The 27,563-nt window shown below is 36.2% G+C and overlaps 1 protein-coding gene across 3 annotated transcripts in view; it reads right to left on the reverse strand.

The window, feature by feature from the left end:
• LRP6 (LDL receptor related protein 6) overlaps positions 1-27,563 on the reverse strand; it is a 183,862-nt gene that overhangs the window by 84,996 nt on the left and 71,303 nt on the right. For all 3 annotated transcript variants that reach the window (XR_006709309.1, XR_006709308.1, XM_045465704.1), the window contains exon 3: positions 25,023-25,220. Coding sequence is in view for 1 of the 3 variants with exons in the window: in XM_045465704.1 (XP_045321660.1) it covers positions 25,023-25,220 (198 nt within the window). In the remaining 2 variants the exon portion in view is untranslated. The remainder of the gene's footprint in view (positions 1-25,022; positions 25,221-27,563) is intronic.

Here is a 27,563-nt window from a genome sequence, read left to right on the forward strand (position 1 = left end):
TATTCTCTGAGAACTACGGAATTCATTAATAAATCTACAACAATAATATATGAGAAGTCCACAAATGAGAATTTTCTAAATTCTTAATGTCTTCTCTATAAGCAATGGACCCAAGAAGAAATCACAAGAAGTTCTTTTAAATGTTTTGAGATAAAAGGAAATGAAAACACAACATACATTAACTTTGCAAAAAAAAAAAACTAGGGTTCTAAGTTACCCTAGAACTTCCTAGGGTAAATTCTATACATTTACCCTTTAGGTGCCTATATTAGAAAAGAAGCTAATTACAAATCAATAAACTAAGCTTCAAGCTTAAGAAACTAGAAAAAAAAAGAGTAAACTAAATCCAAAGCTAGCATAAGAAAACAAAAATATTAGGGTAGTGATCAATGGCATATTAAAACACAAAAACAGTAAAGGAAGACAAATTCAGTAAAACTAAATGTGAGTTCTATGAAAACATTCACAAAATTGACTATTCTTTAGCTAGACTCAGACTGGCCTCCCAAAAAAGAGAAAAGACATAAATTGGGCAATTTGTGAATAAAATCATGTATACAAGAAGAACATCACAACTGACCTAACAGAAATTAAAAGGATTATAAGGAGATACAACGAATAACTTTATGCCAATGTAGACAACTCGGATAAAATGGAAATATTCCTGGAAAGAAACAAACAAAAGTGAATCAAGAAGAAATAAAAAAAAATCTAAAGACCCAATACAATTAAAGAAACTGACTTAACAACTTAAAATCTTCCCATAAAGAAATCCCCAGGCCTAGATGGCTTCACTGATGGCTTCTACGAAATAGTTACTGGAGAAATAATATCAATCTATCCCGCACTCTTCCAGGAAACAGTGGAAGAGGGGACACTTCCCACCTCATTCCATGAGGTTAGTATTACACCAAGGCCAGACAAAGGTAGGATAAGAAAAATCAACTACAGACCAATACCTCTTATGAATAAAGACATAAAAATCCTCAACAGATTGTCAGCAAACTGAATCTCTTAACATCTAAACAGGATTCTAAACCATAACCAAATGGGATTTACCCCAAGAATGCAAGACTGGTTTAACAACTAAAAACAATTAATGCAATTCATCATGTTCACAAATTAAAAAATAAAATCAGGGGCGCCTGGGTGGCGCAGTCGGTTAAGCGTCCGACTTCAGCCAGGTCACGATCTCGCGGTCCGTGAGTTCGAGCCCCGCGTCGGGCTCTGGGCTGATGGCTCAGAGCCTGGAGCCTGTTTCAGATTCTGTGTCTCCCTCTCTCTCTGCCCCTCCCCCGTTCATGCTCTGTCTCTCTCTGTCCCAAAAATAAATAAAGGTTGAAAAAAAAAATTTTTTTAAATAAATAAATAAATAAAAATAAATAAATAAAAAATAAAATCATATAATCATCTCCATAGACTGAATCTACTGCTAAAAGCACTGGTAGTATCTATTGCTAATACTAAACAGTATTGGACAAAATATAATACTCTGTCATGGTATAAATTGTGAAGAGACCAGGAATAAAAGGAAACTTCCACAAAAGGGGTCTACAAAAAAAACCTACTGCTATCATGCTCAATGGCAAAAAAAAAAAAAAAAAAAAAAAAAAAAAGATAATAATAATAAATTATTTTCCCCCAAAGATCAGGAACAAACAAGGATGTCTTCTATTCAACACTGTAACAGAGGACCTAGTCAGTACAATCAAACAGGAATAGAGGACATCTAGATTGGAAAGGAAGAAGTAAAGCTGTCATTGTTCACAGTCCATGATTCTACGAGTGGAAAATACTAAAGAATATTTTTTTAAAGACTCCCAGGCCTAATTAATTCAGTAAAGTTACAGTATATAAGGTCAATATATGGAAATAAACTGCATTTCTATATACTAGCAATGAAAAATACAGAAATCGATACGATTAGTATTTGACAAGAAAGCCGAGAATAGTCAGTAGAGAAAAAACAGCCTCTTCAATAAATGATGCAGGGAAAATTAGACATTCACATGTAAAAGAATGAAACTAGACCCCTATCTTAATACCATTTACAAAAATTAACTCAAAATGGATTAAACCTAAGACCTGAAAAACATAAAACTCCTAGAAGAAAAGAACACAGGGAAAAAGCTCCTTGACATGCTTCTTGACAACAATTTTTTGGATAGGACACCCAAAGCACAAGCAACAAGATAAAAAATAAGCAAGTGGGACTTCATTAAACTAGAAAGTGCTACACAACAAAAGAAGTGCTTAACAAAATGATAAGGTAACCTACTGAGTGGGAGAAAATATTTGCAAATTGGCTACCATCAAAAAGACAAGAGATAACACATAGGGAATACAGTCAATGATACTGTGAAAGAATTGTATGGTGACAGATGGTAGCTACACTTGTGGCAAGCATAACATAAGGTATAAACTTGTCAAATCACTACGCTGTACACCTGAAACTGATGTGACATTGTGTGTTAACTGTACTTCAATTTAAAAAAAAAAGAAAGGAAGGAAGGAAGATTCATCCATTTCGAGAGGAAGCCAGGATGATGTCATATCAACTGCACTGTGGACACTACCTGCTTGTAACGTCTAGTGTGACTGTCTGACTCCCAACTAGACGGGAACCCTGGAGGGCAGTAATGTTGTCTGCTCTGTGCATTGGATTATGGTCATGGTTAATGCCTAGAAAGTTGCCTGAACCTAGTGGGGCTTCCTATGTATTTGATGAATGTCCCATGTGCTCACCCTCAAGGATCTCTGCTTTGGATTCACCCAGACAGGGACCCCCTAGACAGAATCTCAAATCTCATTTTCAGAAGAAAAAACAGCTTAGCCCCAGGCTAAGTGACTGTGAGGAATGTGGCAGAAGCTTCCTCATAAGGAGGAGGAAAATGATAAATCAGCTCAACCACAGGCCCTCCAGCAGACCTTTCACAGGGTGAGGCACCCATTAAAAAGAGAAAAAAACACAAGACAGCAAATGCTGACAAGAATGTGCAGAAAAGGGAACCTGTGTGCACTGATAGTGGAAATGTAAATTGGTACGGCCACTACAGAAAACAGTAAGGAAGTTGCTCTAAAATTAAAAAGAGAACCATACGATCCAGCAATCCCACTTCTGAAGGAAATGAAATCACTATGTCCAAGAGAGACTTGTATCTTCATGTTCACTAAAGCATTATTTAAAATAGCCAAGACACGGAAACAACCTAAGTGTCCATGGATAAATGAATGGATAAAGAAAATGTGGTGTGTATATATACAATGGAATACTATTCAGCCATAAAAAAGGGAAATCCTGTCACCTGCAACAACAGTAATATTATACTAAGTGCAATAAGTCAGAGAAAGACAGAAATAGTCTCAGATGTGGCATCTTAAAAGAATACATAAATTGAAATTTATTAAATAATTCACTTAGAACACCACAAAAAATAACTGAATACTTCAGAATAAATTTGACATAAGAGTATAAGATGCCATACAGAAAATGTAGCACAAATTTAAATGTAAGTTAAAACAATAAAACTCAGAAGAAAACACAGCTGTAAATCTTTGTGACTTTGGATTAGGCAATAATTTCTAAAGATATCAAGTACACTTTTAGCAAAAGAAAAACTAACACATTAAACTTTACAAAATTAAACACTTCTGTGCTTCATAACACACTGACAAGAAAATGAAAACAAAAACTACAGATGGACAGGAAATATTACTAAATCACATACCCAATGAAAAACGTGTTTCCAGAAAACTCTTACAATTCAGTGAGATAAATAATTTAAAAATGGGTAAACAACTTGAATAGTGTCTTAGACATAACTGGGCCTCACATGAAGCGAGCTGAACCACACTGTGTTCAAGAAGACTGTAGTCTAGTAGGCCAGACAGGAAGTACAGTTAATACTGTATCTGGAGTAGAAACGAGAGACACATTAAAGGGATCTAACTCAATTTATCAAAATCTAGTATTTAGTTTTATCCAAATTACTTGTTTTCTCCTGATTATAGAAGAAATACATGAATGTTCCCCATAGAAATTTGGAAAAAGAAATATAAAGAGCATCTTTCTAGTCCTTTATTTTATGCATATGAACAATAAGTACATCTCTATATACACATACAAGCAATTCCCAATCATCAAGGAATGGAACTGGTTTCTGTTTTTAAAATAGTTAAGGCCCAACTAACCAACAAGATTTAGAATTTACAATTTAGTAAAAATCCACTCGCTCTAAATCATAGAGCCCCAAAGCACAGAAGGAAAAGAGCGGAGCCAAACCAAGGGATGATGGAGCCACCTGCACTAAGCCAAGAATAAAGAGTATTTATATTTAGCACCCTAGTTACTGAGCTTCTTCACTGGGAATATATGCAGCAGGCCCCAAAGTCCTCGTTTCCCTGTAACAGTGGTGAATTTGCCTTGAGAAAATGGTTAATTTATTTTGAAAGACTCCAACTCACCCTCTCCTCTGGATTTTTTTCCCCACAAAAGTGAGCTGTTGTAAATTCGAGGCATTTGCTGCATCATAATGACCTGTTTTCGTTTAACAACATAAAGATTTTTACCATGTTATTAAACATTTCTTTCACATTATTTTTGATGGCTATGTAACACTGCATTGAATGATGGTGCTATAATTTAAACACCCATATTGTTCAACATTTAACATTATATATATTTTTTTTTTATTTTTTTTTCAACGTTTATTTATTTTTGGGACAGAGAGAGACAGAGCATGAACAGGGGAGGGGCAGAGAGAGAGGGAGACACAGAATCGGAAACAGGCTCCAGGCTCTGAGCCATCAGCCCAGAGCCCGACGCGGGGCTCGAACTCACGGACGGCAAGATCGTGACCTGAGCTGAAGTCGGACGCTTAACCGACTGCGCCACCCAGGCGCCCCAACATTATATATTAAATAAGGGTTTTTTTACATTTGTTTATTTTGAGATAGAGGAAGGGAGGGAGAGCATGAGCAGGGCAGGGGCAGAAGAGAGGGAGGGAGAGAATCCCAAGCAGGCTCCACACTGTCACTGCAGAGCCCGACACGGGGCTCGATCCCACACACTGAGAGATCGCAACCTGAACCAAAATCAAGTCAGGTGATGCTTAACTGACTGAGGCACCCACGAGCCTCTAAATAAGGTATTTTTAAACAGAAACATGCATTAAAAATAAAGATTATGAATAATCAGTTGATAAAAATGTTTTGACCACAAGCTGGCAGAAATCTAATTCTGTATTTCCCAAGAGCACTGGTTCTGTAGTCACTATTTCAGTATTTGCAACAACTCTGTAGAATTAAGTACCACGAACAACGAGAATCCACTATAATTAACACTATGGAAAATACCTGCTCTCACTAGTAAAGAAAAAATACACTTAATACAAGTAAAATATATTTTAAAATTTCAAAGTGAATAACATTTTTTCTTAAACTTAATGTAAAAAATGATATGTGGACATACACTTTGTGACAGTGAAAATCAATAAAATCATTCCACTAAAAAAAAGATGGCCTTAAAATCTCTATGTACCCTGATATATAAATCCCATTTCTAATCATTAATTCTAAGATGTAATCAAAGATGCAAATTCATATAGGCTCTTCCTTATTGTAACAATTATTTGTAAAAGTAAAAAATTACAACTTGAGTGGTTCACAATAGGGCAGTATGCTTAAAAGATATTATTCGGGCACCTGGGTGGCTCAGTCAGTTAAGCTTCGGCTCAGGTCGTGATCTCACAGTCTGTGGGTTCAAGCTCAGAGCCTGGAGCCTGCTTCAGATTCTGTGGTCTCCCTCTCTCTCTGCCCCTCCCCCACTCATACTGTTGCTTTCTCTCAAAAACAAACATTAAAAAATACATTATTCAACATTCAGATTGTATTATTTATATCTTCAATTTATATTTAATAGCATAACTGTTTGATTATACTTTTTTCTTATATTCTACTTTTATTCTTTCCTTACACTCCTCCTCTCTCCTTTCTCATGGACTTTTCCCACTAGACTGAATTTATATGCTCCTTTTATGTCTCTAGGCTCTAGGGTTTGGGAAGATATACAAACTGTTTTATTCAATTTTAATTACCTTTATGTTTTTAAATCATATTTGATCTTATTTTAGATGATAACCAACTTCAAGAATAAGACAGTATCTACTGACACTGCCATATATTAAGGTAAGATGTTAATAGGGTTTTATTCCTGTGTATCTTTCTTCTTCATCTGACCATCCCACTACCATTTCTCATTTTTTTATTGATAACACCTGATATTTAGATGTTTATTATGTACTTTTTTATCTTCTATTTCAAAATATCTCATGGTTTCATTAAGTTTTAAAAGCACATTAACAGCAATTACTAGATTTAACTCCATGTTTAACTTCTTCACAAATATTTACTTATCTGACTTCCTCACTCAAGCTCTACATTTTAATTCTGAGGTATATCAAGTAACTTTTTCAGAAAGAGCAATATAGTGTATTTTGATTCCTTCATATCTTGCATATTCCCTTACATATTCCCTTGTATATCTTTCTGTTGCAGTAACACATAACAACTCCTGCATCAACCTCCAGATCCCAAATCTTTTCTTCCACTGTTTTCATCTCTGCTTCTCCCAAACTGTGGGATAATTTCTCAAGGTTAAATTCCATTTCACTGATTTGATTTCTTTTTAGTCATCTGTCTAGATCCCCCATTGCTTAAACTGTTTTAAACAATCATGCTCTTTATCATCATTCTGTTTTTACTGATCTTAAATGTATTCTTTCACACTACCTACTCTATTTTCATGTATACTAACTGTGTCCTTTTGAACTCTGATAATTTTTTCCTCCTCTATCTTAAAGGAAATTACAGGAAGACATTTGCTCTGATTCCTTAATATGGGTCATTCATTTGAACTGTAGTATCTTCTTATGCGCCCTGGTTTTTTGTTTTGTTTTGTTTTTTTTTTTTTTTTTTTTTTTTTTTTCCTATTTGCTTGTATTTCAGAGGGAGGTCTGTACTTAATTGGAAGTTGATGTCAATTCTGTTGCAGTCTACAAATTCCTAGTCCAGGCTTTCAGATCCAGAAGGGAGAAGGCAATAAATTTTCAATTTGCAGCTTTAATTTGGAAATCAATTCACACTAGGTCGGGGGCAGGGGATTTGACACTAGCAATAATAGCATATTCATGTATTGTTTTTTCAAATTTCTGGTAGCACCAAGAAGTCTGTTAATATAGTGAGACTGCTTATTCTCTGACACCACTGTGTTCATTCACAAGCCAGCTGTAACTACACCTCTGACCTTTGCCTAACATGCTCAATCATGTCAAGTATGGTTGCCATAACATATGTGTCCTTCCATACCTGGTATATATTTCCCAAAAGTGCTAAAAGAATCCAGATGAGGCCTACCTTTTATCTCACCCCACACTTCCTCCTCCTCATCAACCTCACTCCAGCCACCATCTCTGGAGAGCCATGGTTATTATTACTTATTTGCATAAATCTCTTCAACTTGCTTCCTTGGGAAGCAGATTCTTCACAAGCTGAGTAAGTGATGGAACTATGTCCATCTGCCTGGGTCTGAGGGGGTTTCCTGAAGCCCGGGCAAAAAACGATGGTTAATCACACAACAGCTCAGTCAGACTGAGACATCTTTCAATCTTGAACCCTGCAGAAACTCTTCAAGGTTTCTGTTATGTTATTATCTTTGCCTAAGTCTCTGACACTGATGCAAAATTCCCCTATGTTTATAGTTCATGGCTTTAATAATCATTAACTTGATAATGACTATAAATCTATATCTTCCTCTGAGACTGCTCTGCTGAGCTGCAGGCTCATATATTCAGAGCTCTCCAGACTTCATAACCATGGTTTTCTCTAAGCAACCCAAACATGTCCAAAGCTGAACTCAGCTCTCTTCCCACATTTAAAAAAGGAAAGAAACAAGTAAAGAAAGGAAACACAATCTATTCTACATTTCTGAATCCATCTCAAATGAGCGGCACTTTCATCTAACTAGCCATTCAAAGCAGAAACAGGAGTCATCATAGACATCTTCAGAGAGCAACAGGTAGTTTATCAGGATTGGGCACAGTGTACAAGGGAGGAAATGGTGAGAACATTTGTCTAAAATGAGAGAAAGGAATTATATGGTTTAAGTCACAATGAAAAGAGTTTGTGCTTCACCTGAGAATAATGATGATTTACTGGAAGATTTAAGGAAGAGGACTAATTATAACTAATCTTCAAACCATTTTCTATACAACCATCAAATTGGGACTCCTAAAAGATAAATCCAGCTAGGTCAATCTGCTATCTGAAAATCTCCAAAGACTCCTACTACTTTTCAGGATAAAATCCAAATGCCTTATCTTAGAATGAATACTAGGCCCTACATGATCTGGCTCCTATCCATCCTCCTAGACGTGCCTCCAACCATTCCCCCACATTTCCTACTGCTGCTGAATAACACTGACAAAACAAAGTGTTCTTTAAAAACCTTAATTTAAAAACCTGACTCTAGGGGCGCCTGGGTCGGTTAGGTGTCTTGACTCTTGATTTCTGGTCAGGTCATGATCTCACATCTCCTGAGATCGAGCCCTATGTTGGGCTCTGCACTCACAGCATGGAGCCTGCTTAGGATATTCTCTCTCTCTCTCTCTCTCTCTCTCTCTCTCTCCCTCTCCCTCCCTCTTTCTCTCTCTCTCCCCCTCCCTCCACCCCTTCCCCACTTGAGCTCTCTCTCAAAATAAAGGAATAACCTTTAAAAAACAAAACAAACAAACAACAACAAAAACCCTGACTCTAGTCATTAGGAATTATTTTCCATAGAGAGGGCTTTTATTATTTCCCCAAGATTTTAAAGTTTATTATTTTTCTTCAATGTCTGTCAAGGCAGGTTAAAATAACATATTTACACCCTTGATACATGCTTTAAAGTCAGTTAAATGCACCTGCTTCTGAACTGTATTCTGTTCCACTGATCTCTATCCTTAGATTTAATACATTATTTTAATTACTCTAGCTTTATGGTAAATCTTGAAATCAAGTTGAAAAATGTCACACATTTTTTTAAATCTTAAAAAAATCTGTTAAACTATTTTAATGGGTCCTGGGCATAACCATACAAATTTTAGATTCAATTTGTCATTTATTTAAAAAGTGTGCGTGCACATGTACACACATGCACATACACACACACACACACACACGCTGTCTCAAAAACTCTTGGAATTTTTGTTGAGACTGTACTGAATCTATAGACTAGGGAGAAATGCCATCTTAACAATACAGTTGACCCTTGAACAAGGCAGGGGGTTAGGGGCACTGACCCCTAACACAATGGAAAATCAACAAATAACTTTTGTCTCCTCAAAAACTTAACTACCAATAGCCTACCGTTTGTTGATCAAAAGCATTACTGATAACATAAGCAGCCCACTGACACATGTTTTGTATATGTTTTATACACTATATTCTTATAATAAAGCTAGAGAATGCTACTCAGAAAATATACACTTATTGTACTGTATTTATAAAAAATCTGCATACAAGTGGACCTGTGTAGCTCAAACTGATGTTGTTCAAGAGTCAACTGGATATTGATAATTTTTTTCTTTTTTTTTAATTTTTTTTTTTCAACGTTTATTTATTTTTGGGACAGAGAGAGACAGAGCATGAACGGGGGAGGGGCAGAGAGAGAGGGAGACACAGAATCGGAAACAGGCTCCAGGCTCTGAGCCATCAGCCCAGAGCCTGACGCGGGGCTCGAACTCACGGACCGTGAGATCGTGACCTGGCTGAAGTCAGACGCTTAACCGACTGCGCCACCCAGGCGCCCCGATAATTTTCTTAAAAACTAAATACTGCAATCTTCCCAAAGATAAATATTGCAGTCTTCCACTGTTGCAACTGGAAATGAAAGAACTATGCGTTTTATATTTCACAACACATGTAACAGTAGGTAGTAAGAGCGCCTGGGTGGCTCAGTCGGTTAAGCATCTAACTTCAGTTCAGGTCATGATCTCACCATTGGCGAGTTCGAGCCCCATGTCAGGCTCTGTGCTGACAGCTCAGAGCCTGAAGCCTGCTTCGGATTCTGTGTCTCCCTCTCTCTCTGCCCCACCCCCGCTTGCCCTCTGTCTCTCAAAAATGAATAAACATAAAAAAATAAAATAAAAACAGTCTTACAGGTAATGTACTTTCTGCAGAGATAGTGCTTAGGAGGCATTTTTAATGCATTTTAGGAAATGCATATGAGAGCTTTGAGTTATCTATGTCCAAAAATAACTGATATACTTAAAACTATATTCCACAGCTTATATGAAGACTGCTTGAAATGAGATATACAAATATAGAATAACTAAGTGTATGCTATAAATTCCTGTTGTTTATTTTCTGTTAAGGAAGAGAAGCAATTAAGAATCTTTGAAGCTCATCATGGAAACTGCACTGCTCGTGTGGGTTTCCAGATTTGGAATCAACAATTATGTAGCTTTTCCCAGAACTGAATGGTAAGACTGTTTTTTACTTTTGTGTGAGATTTCTTTGTAGAATGTAATAGATCTAAGGTTATTATTCTCAACTGATAATCAATTAGCTTACTCCTTCTAAGACCAAAGTGCAATCTTTCAAGTGCTTGGATGGCTTTCTGACAAATGCACTGACGTTCATCTCAAAAGGCACTCAAAGTGTGGAAGTTTAAGGAAAAATCCATTCTCAGTAGAAGGGTGGCTAAAAAGCTCACGCCTTGCTAATGACTAATTCAAAGAACAATTTTCATAAAGAATAGCACACAATTATTATTCTATAATAAATAATATCAACTGATACACTTTTACTGAACACCTAATAAGTACTGGCTACTGTGGTCTGCTACATACTCTTATCAAAAGCAAATGATGATTAAAGGACGACCATTTAAGGGATGTAGAGTTTACACCTTCCCTGGGTACTCCAAGGCCTATCTTTAGTTTAACTTCCAGAAGATTTCTATCTTGAATAACATTAGCTTACTCATTTTTAGAATTACCTCTACTGAATTATGCCCCCAATTTTAAACAGAGACCACCATGGGAAAGTAATATAAAATTAACATACACAAAAAATTGCAACTTTTTAATACACCACATCTCTTAGTGACTCCATGTGAAAATTTTCCTCTCAAATTTAATCTGATGAAAACATTCTCTTGCAAAGAACTCATAGGCTTCCACCTTTCCAATACTGTGTACTGGTAATGAACTTTATCTGATGAGAAGCTTAAAGATAACTTGTTTTTAACCTTTTATTATATTATAACACTGATACAGAAAAAACTACAGAAAATAAATGAATAATTTAATGTGTTATCATATGGTAAACACCCCATAACCTTCACCCAAATCAGGAAAGAAATTTGTCAACCACCTCAGAAGGTTATTCATGGACCCTGTACCAACCCTTCCTTCTCCTCAAAAGTAACCATTAATCTGAGTTTACAGTAATCACCTCCTTACTTTTCTTTATAGTTTTATTAGCTAAGTGTGCATCCACAAAAAAGTCTAGCCTTTACCACCTTTTTTTTTCATTTACTAAGTCTGTTAAGTCATATTTTTTTAGAGCAGCTTTCGGTTCACAGCAAAATTGAGGGGAAGATACAGAAAATTTTCCATATACCTCCTACCTCCACACATGCACAGTCTTCGTCATCATCAACATCCCCCACCAGACTGGTACTTTTGTTATACTTGATGACTCTACACTAATGTATCATAATCACCCGAAGTCCATAGCTTACATTAGGGTTCACTCTTGGATGTTGCCCATTCTACAGGCTTGGACAAATCCATGAAATGTATCCATCATTATAGTATCATACAGAATTATTTTCACTACCTAAAATCCTGTGTGCAGCCTATTCATCCCTCAACCCCCTTTTTAGTCTCTTTTAATCTACAAGTTCCATCATCATTCTTCACAGTTTATCTGCTGACGGACCTGAGTTATATTTGACCTTTATGTCCAGATCCACTGATGCATACTCATAGAGCAGTTCAGTTATGTTTCTCTGTCCCTGTTTTTCCTGCATATTTCCTGCAAATTCAAAGTTTGGTCAGATGCATGTCAAACTGACACCTTTGGCAAAATGAAAGATGGTGTACTTTTCTTCCATCGGCAAATAACGTCTGTTTTTTTCTTGGTTATGATGTCAGCAGCCATTGACCTTCACTGCCTACATCCAATTTCACTGGAAATTATACAATGCTGATATGCTGATTTTATCATTTACTTTTCATATATTAGTGGGAATAGCTTTCTCGTATCTACTATTCTGTCAACTACTGGTAGCTTCAGTTAGGAAAGGGAAAATGAATTGCTTGATTCTTTCCCTTTATCACCAACGTTAGAAGTAATGAATTGGTTCCCTGTCATCCTCTCAAACTGACCACTTCCCTTCTACAATGTCATCATGAACTCAAGGACTTAAACATACTTGATGAGTTTCTTTCCATCTTTGACCTGAGAGACATTTCTCAAGTTACTTCTCCAGGCTTACTAAAATGACCCCAGTAGTCTGTAATAGACTCTTTGCTATCTGGTACGTCGTATGTTCCAGCTTATCTTGTACATTTCTTGCCATAGACATAAAATCAACCATTTCACCTGAAATGTATGAATTCTTTTAAGGTGGAACAGTTTTCCAAAGTTATAACATAGTTATTTTATGTTTTTTCTCCCTATTCATCTTTAGCAGTCATAGTTAGGAAACATACATATTTCTGTATATGTATCTGTGTAACATAAAATACCTACTAAGCTCATGCCATTACTTCCAATTAAAATGCAGAATTATCAGTCTTCCTTCCTTAACCTCTAAAATATTACATTTATTTCACTTCTTCCACACTGAAAATCCTGCTTATCCAAGGGCAAAAGAATTAATATATCCAATGATTACTCACTTAATCCAAAATTAAACAATCTCAAAAAAAAAACCCTCAGAATTGAGCATTAATGCCAATACACCAATGTAGTTACTATGAAGAGTTCAACAGAATTTCTGCATATAGTACCCTCTATTCTTGCTTCATTTTTTATAGTGGCACTTTAGCTATCTTATCTAAAATGTAATTGCTACATACTATAACCCTCTCAATTTCAATCCTCCTTTAGTTTTCATACTACAAATAATTATATAATTAAGCTCTTCACCAAACCTTTTTTAAAAATATCTCACTCATCATTTTTGTTGTCTAAAGCTCAGGCACTGGCACATTTTCAGGAATGACTCAGGGAAACAGTATTTCTTGACTTCCTGCATGTTGGTAATAGTGTATCTATAGCTTTATAAGAGAAAGCCAGTTATGATTTAAAAAAAAAAAAACTGCCTCACGTTTTCTTACTCGAGTATCTTGAAATTATTATTCTATTTAATCCTGACATGAAGTGAAACTGTGAGAGAAAGTCTGATGCTAATTCTCTTTTCCTTTTAAATTATGTTAGAGATCGAGAGAGTATTTTTTTTTCTCTATAGAGTAATTTTACCAGAACGTCTTGGTGTTGTTTGCTTTGACTATTATTCTCAGGTACATAGTGTTCTCTTTCAATCTGTAGTTTCAAATCTTGTTTTAACACTTTGCCTGAATTATAGTTTTTCTTATGTGGTCTATTCCCTCGCTTTGGTTATCTTCCTAAAAGGGTCTTTTATCTCTGTTGTTTCTTCTTTGACTACCTTCAATATTTGTCACTCTCTCACACCTTTTTAAAATTTTTACATTTCACTTTGGTCTTTAAATGTTTCTTCTTAAACCCCAGAACTAGACCCACAAACGTATGGCCAACTAATCTTTGACAAAGCAGGAAAGAACATCCAATGGAAAAAAGACAGTCTCTTTTAACAAATGGTGCTGGGAGAACTGGACAGCAACATGCAGAAGTTGAAACTAGACCACTTTCTCACACCATTCACAAAAATAAACTCAAAATGGATAAAGGACCTGAATGTGAGACAGGAAACCATCAAAACCCTAGAGGAGAAAGCAGGAAAAGACCTCTCTGACCTCAGCCGTAGCAATCTCTTACTCAACACATCCCCAAAGGCAAGGGAATTAAAAGCAAAAATGAACTACTGGGACCTTATGAAGATAAAAAGCTTCTGCACAGCAAAGGAAACAAACAACAAAACTAAAAGGCAACCAACGGAATGGGAAAAGATATTTGCAAATGACATATCGGACAAAGGGCTAGAATCCAAAATCTATAAAGAGCTCACCAAACTCCACACCCGAAAAACAACCCAGTGAAGAAATGGGCAGAAAACATGAATAGACACTTCTCTAAAGAAGACATCCGGATAGCCAACAGGCACATGAAAAGATGCTCAACGTCGCTCCTTATCAGGGAAATACAAATCAAAACCACACTCAGATATCACCTCACGCCAGTCAGAGTGGCCAAAATGAACGAATCAGGAGACTATAGATGCTGGAGAGGATGTGGAGAAACGGGAACCCTCTTGCACTGTTGGTGGGAATGCAAACTGGTGCAGCCGCTCTGGAAAACAGTGTGGAGGTTCCTCAGAAAATTAAAAATAGACCTACCCTATGACCCAGCAATAGCACTGCTAGGAATTTACCCAAGGGATACAGGAGTACTGATGCCTAGGGGCACTTGTACCCCAATGTTTATAGCAACACTCTCAACAATAGCCAAATTATGGAAAGAGCCTAAATGTCCATCAACTGATGAATGGATAAAGAAATTGTGGTTTATATACACAATGGAGTACTACATGGCAATGAGAAAGAACGAAATATGGCCCTTTGTAGCAACGTGGATAGAACTGGAGAGTGTGATGCTCAGTGAAATAAACCATACAGAGAAAGACAGATACCATATGGTTTCACTCTTATGTGGATCCTGAGAAACTTAACAGAAACCCATGGGGGAGGGGAAGGAAAAAAAAAAAAAAAAAAAGGTTAGAGTGGGAGAGAGCCAAAGCAGAAGAGACTCTGTAAAACTGAGAACAAACTGAGGGTTGATGGGGGGTGAGAGGGAGGGGAGGGTGGGGGATGGGTATTGAGGAGGGCACCTTTTGGGATGAGCACTGGGTGTTGTATGGAAACCAATTTGACAATAAATTTCATATATTGAAAAAAAATAAAAATTAAAATTAAAAAAAAAAGTTTCTTCTTTTTCAACTCCTACTTAAAGATCTTTTCTGTTTATTCAGTCTTATGTCCCTTCTACTTTAGCTATCTTTCCTCAAATAATCTTTCTTCACTTATAATTTTTAGTTCTGTCATCTCATTTCTGAATTTTCTCATTTTAATTTATTTTGATCTTTGACATGTGACATTGGTGTCTCAATGTGATTGTGCATTTCTAAATGGAGGTTTGATCAGTCCTATTGACATATCTTTCTGGGGGAGTTTTCTATGTAAGGACATTATTCTTTTTCTCATCCTTTTTCTTCAGCTTTATTGAGGTATAACTGACATAAAATTGAAAAACATTTAAAGTGTACATAGTGATGATACGACATACACATAAAGTGTAAAATGATTCTCCACACCTAGTTAATTATCACATCTCATGCATTTTTGGTTTTGTCTTTCTTTTTGTTGGGGAGGGGGAAACATTTAGCAAATTTCAATTATATAGTACAATGTTATCAACTAAAAAGACAATGTTACATATTAAATCTCAGAACTTATTCATCTTCAATCTGAAAGTTTATATACCTTTTTACAAAACCTCTTCCTATTTACCTCACCCCTCATTCCCTGGTAACCACTTTTCTTCTCTTTGTTTCTATGAAATTAACTTAAAAAAAAAAAAAAGATTCCACATACATCTGATACCATGCAGTATTTGTCATTCTCTACCTGGCTCATTTCACTAAGCCTAATGGCCTCAAGGTCCACCCATGTCATCACAAACAGCAGGATGTCCTTCCTTCTCATGGCTGAATGATATTGTACTGAATGTATATATACCACCACCTTCTTTATTCATTCACTGACAGACATAAATATTTCCAATGTACTGGGTATTATGAATAATGCTACTATGAACATGGGAATGCAGATATCTCAAGACCCTATTTTGATTTCCTTTGGACATACACCCCAAAGTGAGATTACTGGATCACATGGTAATAATATTTTTAATTTTCTGAGGGGCTCCATGCTGGCTGCACCAATATACAATCCCATCAACAGTGCAAAAGGGTTCCCTTTTCTTGACATTCCTGCCAACACTTATCTCAACTTTTTGATGGTAGAAATTCTAATAAGTGTGAGGTGATAACTAACTGTAGTTTTAATTTGCATTTCCCTGATGATTAGTTATGTTGAGCACCTTTTCACATGCCTGATGGCCATCTGCAAGTCCTCCTTGGAAAAATTAAGTTCCTTTGCCCTTTTTTTTTTTTTTTAGGTAGGCTTCATGTGCCTCAGGGAGCCAATGCAGGGCTTGAACTCAGGACCCTGAGATCAAGATGTGAGCTGAGATCAAAAGTCAGATGTTTAACCGACTGAGCCACCCAGGTGCCCCATCTGTCCATTTCTTAATGAGATTTTTTACGATTCGGTTATGTATGTTTTTTATACATTCTGGATGTTAGCAACCTATCAAACATAAAATTTACAAATATTTTATCCCATTCTGCATGCTGCCTTTCATTTTGTTGATGGTTTCCTTTATTGTGCAGCTTTTTAGTTTGATGCAGTCCTACTTATTTATTTTTGCTTTCATTATCTTGCTTCTGTTGACAAAACCAAAAAATCACTGTCAATATTGATGTCAAGGAGCTTACCCCATGTTTTCTTCTAGGCATTTTATGGTTTCAGGTTTTAAATGTATGTCTTTAACCCATTTTGAGTTGATTTTTGTGCATAGTATAAAATACAGGTCCAGTTTTATTGTTTTTTTTTTTAAGTTTATTTTTTAGAGAAAGAACATGAGCACAAGTGGGGGAGGAGAGAGAGAAAGTGAGGGAAAGAGAGAGAATCCCAAGCAAGCTCTGCAATGATAGCACGGCTCGAACTCATGAACCGTGAGATCATGATCTGAGCTTAACCAACTGAACGACCCAGGCACCCTGTCCAGTTTTATTCTTTTGTGCATCTGCTCAATTTTGCCAACATCATTATATGGGCAAGACTATCCTTTCACTACTGTACATTCTTAGCTCTTTTGTCATAAATTAATTGATCATATATGCAATGGTTTATTTCTGGGCTCTCTTATCTGTTCCACTGATCTAGGTGCCTGTTTTTTTGCCACCACTATACTGTTTTCATTACTGTAGCTTTGGAATATAGTCTGACATAAGGGAGCATGATGCCTCTAAGCTTTGTTCTTCAAACCCAAAACTGCATTGGTTATTAGGGGGCTTTCGTGGTGTCATCAAATGTTTATTCCATTTCTGTGAAAAATTTCACTGGAATTTTGATAGGAATTACACTGATTCTGGAGGTGGCTTTGGGTACTATGGCCATTTTAACAAATGAATTCTTCCAACCCATAAGAAAGGATTATCTTTACATTTATTTTTGTCTTTTTCAATTTCTTTCATCAGCATCTTATAGTATTCAAGGTACAGATCTTTCACTTCCTTGTTTAAATCTCTGTGTGTTATATACATATATTTTTCATGCTATAGTAAATACAATTGTCTTCTTAGCTTCTCTTTCTGATAGTACCAGCATATAGAAATGCAACTGATTTTTGTATATTGATTTTGTATATTGCACCTTTACCGAATTTATTCATTCTAATAGTTTTTTGGCGGTTTTTAGGATTATCTATATATAACATCAGGTCTTATGCAAATGGAGACAATTTTACTTAATCCTTTCTTTTATGGATGCTCTTTATTTCTTTTTCTTGCCTAACTGCACTGGCTAGGACCACCAGTACTAGGTTGAATAACAGCAAGAGTGAGCACCCTTATCTTGTTTTCAGCTTCTCACTTTTTGAGTATAGTATTAGCTATGAGTTTATCATATATAGCCTTTATCATGTTAAGGTATGTTCCCTATATACTCATTTTGTTGAGATTTAATCATGAATATTTAATTTTGCCACTGGAATATATACCACTTGATTACGATCTTTTTAATGTACTGTTGAATTTGGTTTGCTAGTATTTTGTTAAGAATTTATGCATTTTAAAAAAAAGGATTTATGCATCTATATTCATTAGGAATATTGGACGGTAATCTTTCTTTCTTGTAGGTCCCTTGTCTGATTTTAATATCAAGGTAATATAATAGCTATAAAATGGGAAAGTACTCCCCCCCTCTTCTATTCTGTAGAAGATTTTAAGAAGGGTTGGTATTAATTCTTCCTCAAGGGTGTGGTAGAGTTAACCAGTGAAGCAGTCTGGTCCTAGACTTTTGTTTTTTGAGAGGCTTTTGATTGCTAATTCAATCTCCTTGTAAGTATCTGATCCATTCAGATTTTCTATTTCTTCATGATTCAGGGTTTATTATTATTATTTATTAAATGTTTATTCATTTTTGAGAGCTGTGACAACAGAGCCTGACACGGGGCTTGAACTCACGAACCCTGAGATCATGACCTGAGCCGAAGTTGGATACTTAACCGACTGAGCTACCCAGGCACCCCTTAGCCACCCAGGCACCCCTTTCATGATTCAGTCTTGACAGACTGTATGTTTCTAGGAATATTCCATTTCTTCTAGGTTGCTCAATTTGTTTGGTGTATACTTGTTCATAGCAGTCTCCTCTGATCCTTTGTATTTGTGTGGTATCAGTTGTAATGTCTACTCTCTCACTTCTGATTTTACTTCAGTCTTCTTTTTTCTTGTTAAGCCTAGCTAAAGGTTTGTCTATTTTGTTCCTCTCTTCAAAAAGAGCTCTTAATTTGATTAGATAGATCTTTTCTATTGCCTTTATTGTCTCTATTTCATGAATTTCCACTCTAATTCTTTGGTATTTCCTTCATTCCAGAAACTCTGGGCTTAGTTTGTTCTCTTTATCTAGTTCTTTGAAGAATAAATGTAGATTGAGCTTTCGTTCCTTACTATAGGCAATTATCCCTATGAACTTCCCCTTAAAACTGCTTTTGTTGTATCTCTTAAGTTTTGAGAGATGTTGCATTTGGATTTTTATTGGTCTCAGATACTTTTGATTTCTCCTTTGATTTCTTCCTTAACCCAGAGATTTTTCAGGAATTTCTTGTTTCACCATCACATATCAGTAAATTTTCTAATTTTCTTTTTTTTTAATTGAGGAATAATTGACACACTTTATATTAGTTTCAGGTATGATATAAACATTCAATATCTGTATATATTTCAAAATGATCACCACAGTAAGTCTAGTTAATATCCATCACCATACATAGTTACAAAACATTCTTCTTGTAATACGAACATTTAAGATTTTTTTTAAATATGAAATTTATTGTCAAATTGGTTTCCATACAACAAGAACATTTAAGATTTACTCTTGGGCACTTGGGTGGCTCAGCTGGTTAAGAATCCAACTCCTGATTTCAGCTCAGGTCATGATCTTACAATTTGTGAGATCGAGCCCCATGCTGGGGCAGAGCCCGCTTGGGATTCTCTCTCTCCCTCTCTCTGCCCTTCCCCTACTCTCTCTCTCAAAATAATAAACATTAAAAAAAGATTTACTCTTAATAACTTTAAAGTATGCAATACAGTACCATTAACTATAGTCACCATGATGTACATTACATCCCCCTGACTTACTTACTTTATAACTAAAGTCTGTACCTTTTTCTTTTGACTCCCTTCATCCATTTTGCCCATGCCCATCCCTTGTCTCTGGCAACCACCAATCTGTTCTCTGTATCTATGAGCTTGGTTTTGTTTTTTAGATTCTACACATAAGTGAGTTCATATAGTATTTGTCTTTCTCTAAGTTCTTTCACATAGCATAATGAATGCCCTTAAGTTCCATCCATGTTCACTCTAATGGTAAGATTTCACTCTCCTTAAAACTGAGTAATATTCTTTTTTGGAATTTACCTCATTTTCGTCATCCATCCATCAAAGGGCACTGAGGTTATTTCCATATCTTGGCTATTATAAATAACGCTTTAATGAACATGGGGGTGTATATATATTTTTAAGCTGGTATTTCTATTTTCTTCAGATAAATACTCAGAAGAAGAATTGCTGGATCACATGGTAGTTCTATTTTTAATTTCTTGACGAACTTTCATACTGTTTTCCACAGTGGCTGTCCCAGTTTACATTCCCACCAACAGGGCACGAGAGTTTCCTTTTCTCCACATCCTTGCCAACACTTGTTATTTCTTGTCTTTTTCATAACAGCCATTCTAACAGGTATGAGATGATAATTCTCCACTTTTCTTCTTGTAACTGATTTCTAGTTTCATACCACTGTAGTCAGCAAAATGCATGATATGATTTTAACCTTCTTAAATTTATTAACATTTGTCTGTGGACTAACATAAGATCTATTTTGGAGAATGTTCCATATGCACTTGAGAAAAATGTGTGTTCTGGTGCTACTGGATGGAATGTTTTTAAATGTCTCTTAAGTCTACCTGGTCTCACAGGTAATTTTAGTCCTATTGATTTTCTGCCTCAATGACCTTAAAAGCTAAAGTGAGTCTCTTGTAGGCAGAATATAGTGAGTCTTGTGTTTTTATCCATTCAGCTACTCTATGAGTTTTCATTAAAGAATTTAGTCCATTTCTATATAAAGTAATAACTGATAGATATGGACTTAATCTTGCCATTTAGTTCATTGTTTTCTGGCTGTTTTGTATTTCGTTTGTTCTTTTCTTGCTCTCTTTGTGATTTGATATTCTATATTGGTATGCTTAGATTCCTACTAATCTTTTCTGTGTATACAATAGATTTTTGCTGTTGGCTACCAGGAAACTTATGTAGGACATCTATCCCAGCAGGGCTCAGCACAGAGGAAATAGTCAGAATCACCCATGTCCCAATCTCTCCCTATAGGAAGTCTATTTCCCTGAAATAAACCTGAAGTAAGGTTTCTAATTTAGCAGATATCCAGGGGCTGACAACAATCATCCCAGGAGACCAGGGAGTTCTACAGACACCACCTCCACCTTTTCTCTCTAGCCCAATCCAAATCTCCAGTATCTCCACACAATCAGCTTACAGACACATCTGAAGCCCCAGCTTTTACAGATGCCACCCAAGAGGTGGGACTCTGGATCACCTGTCTCTGAAAACTAATGGGGTTTACATTTATAAGTTGCACAGGGCTGTAGCAATGAGGTAGTTCTTAATGGGTATATATACCTGTGTACCCAGGCTGTATACCTGGGTCCAATGCTGTGGAAACAGGCAGAAATGTCCATCTCTAAGTCTCTCCCTGTAAGGCCCCTAACTATATACTTTCCCAGTCATTTCCTGGGTGATCTAGCTTCCAATCAGCCTGCAGGTGCTGATTGTGATCCTTCCCTTTGGAACACCTGATAAATCTGGGCACACTCTCAACTACTGGGAGCCACTAAGAATAAAGAAGGCAGTTTGGGGGGTGTCTGGGTGGCTCAGTTGGCTAAACATCCAACTCTTAATCTGGGCTCAGGTCATGATCTTGCAGTTCGTGAATTCAAGCCCCACATCAGGCTCTGTGCTGATGGTGTGGACCCTGCTTGGGATTCTGTCTCTCCTTCTCTCTGCCCCTCCACCACTTGTGTTCTCGTTCTCTCTCTCTCTCTCTGTCTCTCTCTCTCTCTCTCTCTGTCTCTCTCTCTCAAAATAAATAAACAAATTTAAAAAAAAAAAAAAAAAGAAGAAGAAGGCGGCACTTTGGGCAATCACCCAAGTATGAGAGACAACCAAGAACTCACATCAGGCTGGTTGATAAGGTTTATGTCCTACAGAATACGAGTCCATCAAAACTAGGAGGGGTGGTGTTTTGGTGTTTTTTTTTAATTTTTTTAATGTTTATTTATTTCTGAGAGACAGAGAACGAACAGGGGAGGAACAGAGAGAGACACACAGAATCTGAAGCAGGCTCCAGGCTCCAAGCTGTCAGCACAGAGCCTGACGCGAGGCTCGAACCCATGAACTGTGAGATCATGACCCTAGCTGAAGTCAGTTGCTCAACCGACTGAGCCACCCAGGCACCCCGGTTTTTTTTTTTTTAATCTAACGTGTAGAAACCAACACAGAGTAAAGAAAAATGAACAAACAGAAGAATATGTTCCAAACAAAAGAGCAAGAAAAAACTCCAGAAACAGACCTTAGTGAAACAAAGATAAGTGATTTACTTGATAAAGAGTTCAAAATAACAGTCATAAACATGTTAACCAAGGTCAGAACAATGCATGAATAAAGTGAGAATTTTAACAAAGAGAGAAAATATAGGAAAGCACCAATAAAAATTACAGAGCGAAGAATACAATAACTGAACTGAAAAATTTGAGAGAGGAGTTCAACAGCAGACTAGATCAAGCAGAAGAAAGTATCAGCAAATTCAAAGACAGGGCAGTAGAATTCATCCAAAGAAACAGAAAGAAAAAACAGTAAAAGTGAAGACAGTTTAAGGGACTTTTTTAAATTTACTTTTTTTATTTTGAGAGAGAGAGCACACGCAGGGGAGAGGAAGAGAGACTCCCAAGCAGGTTCCATGCTGTCAGCACAGAGCCCAACACAGGGCTCAATCCCACAAACTGTGAGATCACGACCTGAGCCGACATCGAGTGTGAGACGTTTAGTCAACTAAGTCACCCAAGTGTCCCAGAGAGTTTATGGGAATTTTAGGAGATCAGCAAGTAGACCACTACTCACATGATAATGGCCCCAAAAGGAGAGGATGAAGACAAAGGGTCAGGAAGTTTACTGAAAGAAAATGCCTGAAAACTGCCCTAACCTGGGGAAAGAAACAGACATCCAGAGACAAGAAGCCCAGAAAGTTTCAAAAAGATGAATCCAAAAAAACCTACTCCAAGATATATTTTAATTAAATTGTCAAATGTTAAAGACACAGAGTATCTTAAAAACAACAGGAGAAAAAGAACTTGTTTCACACAAGGGAATCCTCATAAGACCATCAGCATATTTTTCAGCAGAAACTTTGGAAGCCAGGAGGGGATGGCAATATATTAAAAGTGCCGAGAAGCGGGGGAACTGCCAACCAAGAATACTCTACCTGGCAAAGCTGTCTGAATGGAAGGAGAAATAAAGAATTTTCTAGAAAAGGAAAAGCAGAAGGAGTTTATCACCACTAGATCAGCCTTACAAGAAATGTTAAGGGGACTTCCTCCAAGCTGAAACAAAAAGAGCGCTAATTAGTAACAAGAAAACATGAAAGTATAAATCCCATTGGTAAAAAGGTAAGTATATGGTTTAATTCAGAATGCTCTAACTTTGTAATATTGGTGGGTAAATCACTTATAAATCTAGTATGAAGGTTAAAAAATAAAAGTAGTAAAAGTAACTATAATGTGTTAATGGATACATAAGGTAAAAAGATGCAAACTGTGACAGAAACATTAAATGTGGGAGGGAGAGTAAAAACTATAAAGCTAAGATGCATTCAAAGCTGTTATTAGCTTAAAAAACTGTTACAAATGTCAGATATTCTTTATAATAATTTTAAATGGGATTTTACCTTGATACTATTGTGTTTCTCATGTTAATGGAAAATCAGTTTTCCTGAATTTTTAGAAGATGGCATTCAAGGTAGTTTTTCCAGTTTTACAGAACTGACTCTTCTATTGTTTTCCTGTAATGTTAAACAATATGGCAGCTTCCTTTCTGAGACCTCCCAGCTGTTCCTCTGCCAATTCTTATCTGAACTTTCTCTTTTCTTCCTCTTCTGACCCTCTAACTTTCCCTATTCTGCTCATTTGATGCTACTATTGTATTTTGTTTCCATTCAGTGCGCTACACCCTGTACTGGTAGAGAACTCTGGAAGTTCTGTTTCAAGAATTCTCAGGAGCCAGACTGCTCTATCCTCTTCTGTCTTTACCATGAACACACTGTATTTGGCTGATACTGGAGTGGGCAACTCCCGCCACTGTCTCATTTCAGCTGCTGCTCTTAATATAGTCCAGCAAATTGTCTACTAAATAGTTGAAGCTATTTTGGAGGTCTTCTGTTTTCAAGTTCTATGCAATACCCCATTCAACTTTCTCTTGTGGCTGTTAGTGGTCTGCTCTTACCTGCTTTGACTTCTGGATGCCTGAGGTTAGTTTTATGGTATGCTTCTGAATTTGCTATCTAGTTTCATTAGTTTTTGTACGAGTATTCTCAGAAAGTCAAAAAAACTATGACATGACCAGATTTACTTCCTAGCATCTCTCTCAAAGCGAAATTTGAAGTACAAAGCAATTATGTTTTTATATTCATCACATACTTCTTACTTTCCTTCACTTATTTCCAATTGTTTTTAAACCATCTTGTTATAAGTCGTTTCATTCTTTTTTAAAACAAGGCAAGAAAATACTCCAACTCTATAGTTACAAAAACTTTATTTTAATAAATTATTTAAATCTTTCATGATTTTCAAGACTTCTAAATGCTTCCTGATTCATGGTTCAGATAACTTACAAATGTTTACACTTGGAAAAATTCCTTCAACTATCTAAGGTTCTCCGTTTCTGTTGAGGTCTTAAGAATGAGACTAGAAAACAAAATAATCATTCAAACACAAGAACAAAAATAGAAAGTGTCAGTAAAATTCTGAACATGATCTGAGAAGAAATTCCATGTTTGTGTATTATAACTAAATTAGCTCAGAGTGAAAGAAAGAAAGAAAGAAAGAAAGAAAGAAAGAAAGAAAGAAAGAAAGAAAGAAAAAAGAAAAAAAATACAGTCTATAAGTTCTAAGTCCTATCAAGATAGATGAAATGTAGTTACCTTTTGTCAAGAGCAAACTAAAAGTGTACTCTTCTTCCTCTTTGACACTTGGCCAAAAATACATAAATTTATTCATAATAAAATTAGGCCTTTATAATTTGCTTACGATATCAAAACACCATGATGTTTACTTAAAGTTTAAAAATAAACTTAATAAGGCAATCTTACCGATTTGTTCCATCCAGATTTGATTTGTGGATGAAATTGAGTTTTGCATCTGCCCAATAAAGCTTCTGTTCCTCATAATCCAAAGTCAGTCCATTTGGCCAGTAAATTTCAGTGTTTATTATAATGAAGCGACTTGAACCATCCATTCCAGCACGTTCTATCTTTGGTACTTCTCCCCAGTCTGTCCAGTACATGAACCTAAAAACCATATAAACAAACCCATGACATAAGCAAGGTAATACCCAAATAATTTTTAACTATCACTATTAGATAAAGAAAGCTCCCTCAAGAACACTAAAACTAAAACCCCTGGGTATTATCAAAATTTTAACAATTTACCTTTTTGTCACCACCATGGTAATAACTGATTCAGATAAGCACCATCAAGCATGCAAACACTGTGTGATCAAAGTTTACTAAGAAAAAGGGTATTCACACTCTCAATGTATCTCCCCACAGGTTACTTATTGATGACAAAGGGGAAAATAGTAACTTCAGAGAAAATAAACTTGGTGGATACTACCTTAACCACATCACCTAAGTTAACATCATCAATGAGAGGGAAGAAACTGGTGTCACATATGTGATGCACTGGAAAGGATATGCTATCTTTCATGCAGACTCTCTTAAATAGTATCTGCCAAAAAATGCATAACCTGAACACAATTATGAAAAAGTGGAGAAAATTGAGAAACTTCTAGAAAACAAATGGCCTTTGAAAATATCAATGTCATGAAAGTCAAAGAAAGGCTGAGAAACTAATCTAGATTAGATTAGATTAGAGCAGAATAAATCTAATCTACATTAGAACACAATAAAGACACATGGTAACTACATAAAGTGCATGGTTCTAGACCGAGCAGCTGGGGAAAATGCTATGAAAACATTATTAGGAAACCTGGGAAAATCTAAGGGACTATCAAATTACCTAACGGAAATGTACTGATGTTAATTTCCTAAATAGGATCCTTGTACTGTGGTTAGAGTATATAGGAGTTCATTGTACCATTTTTGCTTCTATTCTACAAGTTTGAAGCTTTTTCCAAAATTAAAAAAAAAAAACAGAAATCTATTATTAATAGTCTCATTTCGGGGGGGGGTGGAGAAAATTTTCCTTGTTAAAGGTAAAATTCTTAATGTGTTATATTTCAATTAAAAGCATATTTTTTAAGTTAATGAAGGTGCTCTGAATTAGATATGAGATACCCAAAAAACATGTTCAAACACAATAGAAATTCAGGCATAAATTTTACTCAAAAATAATGTTGGAATGGTAATACTAAAATGATTCCGCTTGTACAAATAGGTATTTCATATAAACTGTTTACTCAGGGGAATTAGGGGAAGAGAATATCAGGTAGCTAGATACAAGATATTGTGCTGATGGTTTTACATACATTATCTCACTTAGGCCTTATAGCAGTGTTATGAAATATATTTGTCCATCACTGTATTTCAGACAACTCAGAAGAGTTAGCATATTACTTAAAGTCACACAGCTAATAAATGCGGAACAGAAATTCAAACCTACATCCCCCAGATTGCAAAGCCAACACTTATGCCTTTGATTTGTAAGGAATAGAGAAGGCAGTGTCCCCTAAAATGAGGATAATGATTGGATATTGTCCAGAATGAGGAGAATGATCAGATTCATGCAAGATAAAAGTACACAAAAAAAGCAAGCCAGACAATTTTAGACCATCTTAAAATTTTCTGGGTTTTATTCTAAGAGCAAATAACAACACCTGAAGACTTAAGATTGAAAGTGATATGACTGGCTTTGTGAGGTTTGGAGGAGTGGAGCAGCCAAGGAGGAGGAGAGTGGCTGCAGTATAGAAAAAGACTGCAGGAAAACAAGAAAAAAAAACGAATACAAAGAGGCCAGAGCTCCCAAAATGGCTCTGTGAGAAACTCAGCAAATCCTCTCCTCTAAAACTAAAAAAGAAAAGAAGAAAAAGGACAGTCAAAAGTAATTAGAGTCTGTGAAAATTGACCAAAGGATAAACAACAAAATGAGAAGCATTTATTCAGGAATATCTACTAAATCTCAGGAGGAAGTGTGACATTTCAGCCAGAAGTTATGTGCACCCCATCCACCCTGCTAAGTGTGTGGCACACCTTAGAAGACACGGAAGACCTTAAAACTTGGCAGCTACCTGGCCCTGCAAGAGAATGCTGACTTTATTTGAAGCAAGTAATGGAAAAACCTATGCCCAGGAATGTTGTTAAAAACAAGAGTGCTCTCCATGGCAAACAATCAGAGAGGGCTATTATCCCAAGCAATACTGCTCCAAAAATATAAATGTAATGTAGGTAAATTTTACTTTAATTTTTTTAATGGATGCAAGACTTTACTAGATACAGGAATGCTCAATATCATCAATCATCAGGGAAATGCAAATTAAAACCATAGTAAGATATCACTCCACGCCCACTAAAATGGCTAACACTTAAAAGACTAACAATACTAGGGCACCTGGGTGGCTCAATTGGTTGAGTGTCCGACTCTTGATTTTGGCTCAGGGCATGATCTGAGAGTCG

Source organism: Leopardus geoffroyi, chromosome B4 (assembly GCF_018350155.1).
Source record: "Leopardus geoffroyi isolate Oge1 chromosome B4, O.geoffroyi_Oge1_pat1.0, whole genome shotgun sequence".
NCBI classification, from domain to species: domain Eukaryota; kingdom Metazoa; phylum Chordata; class Mammalia; order Carnivora; family Felidae; genus Leopardus; species Leopardus geoffroyi.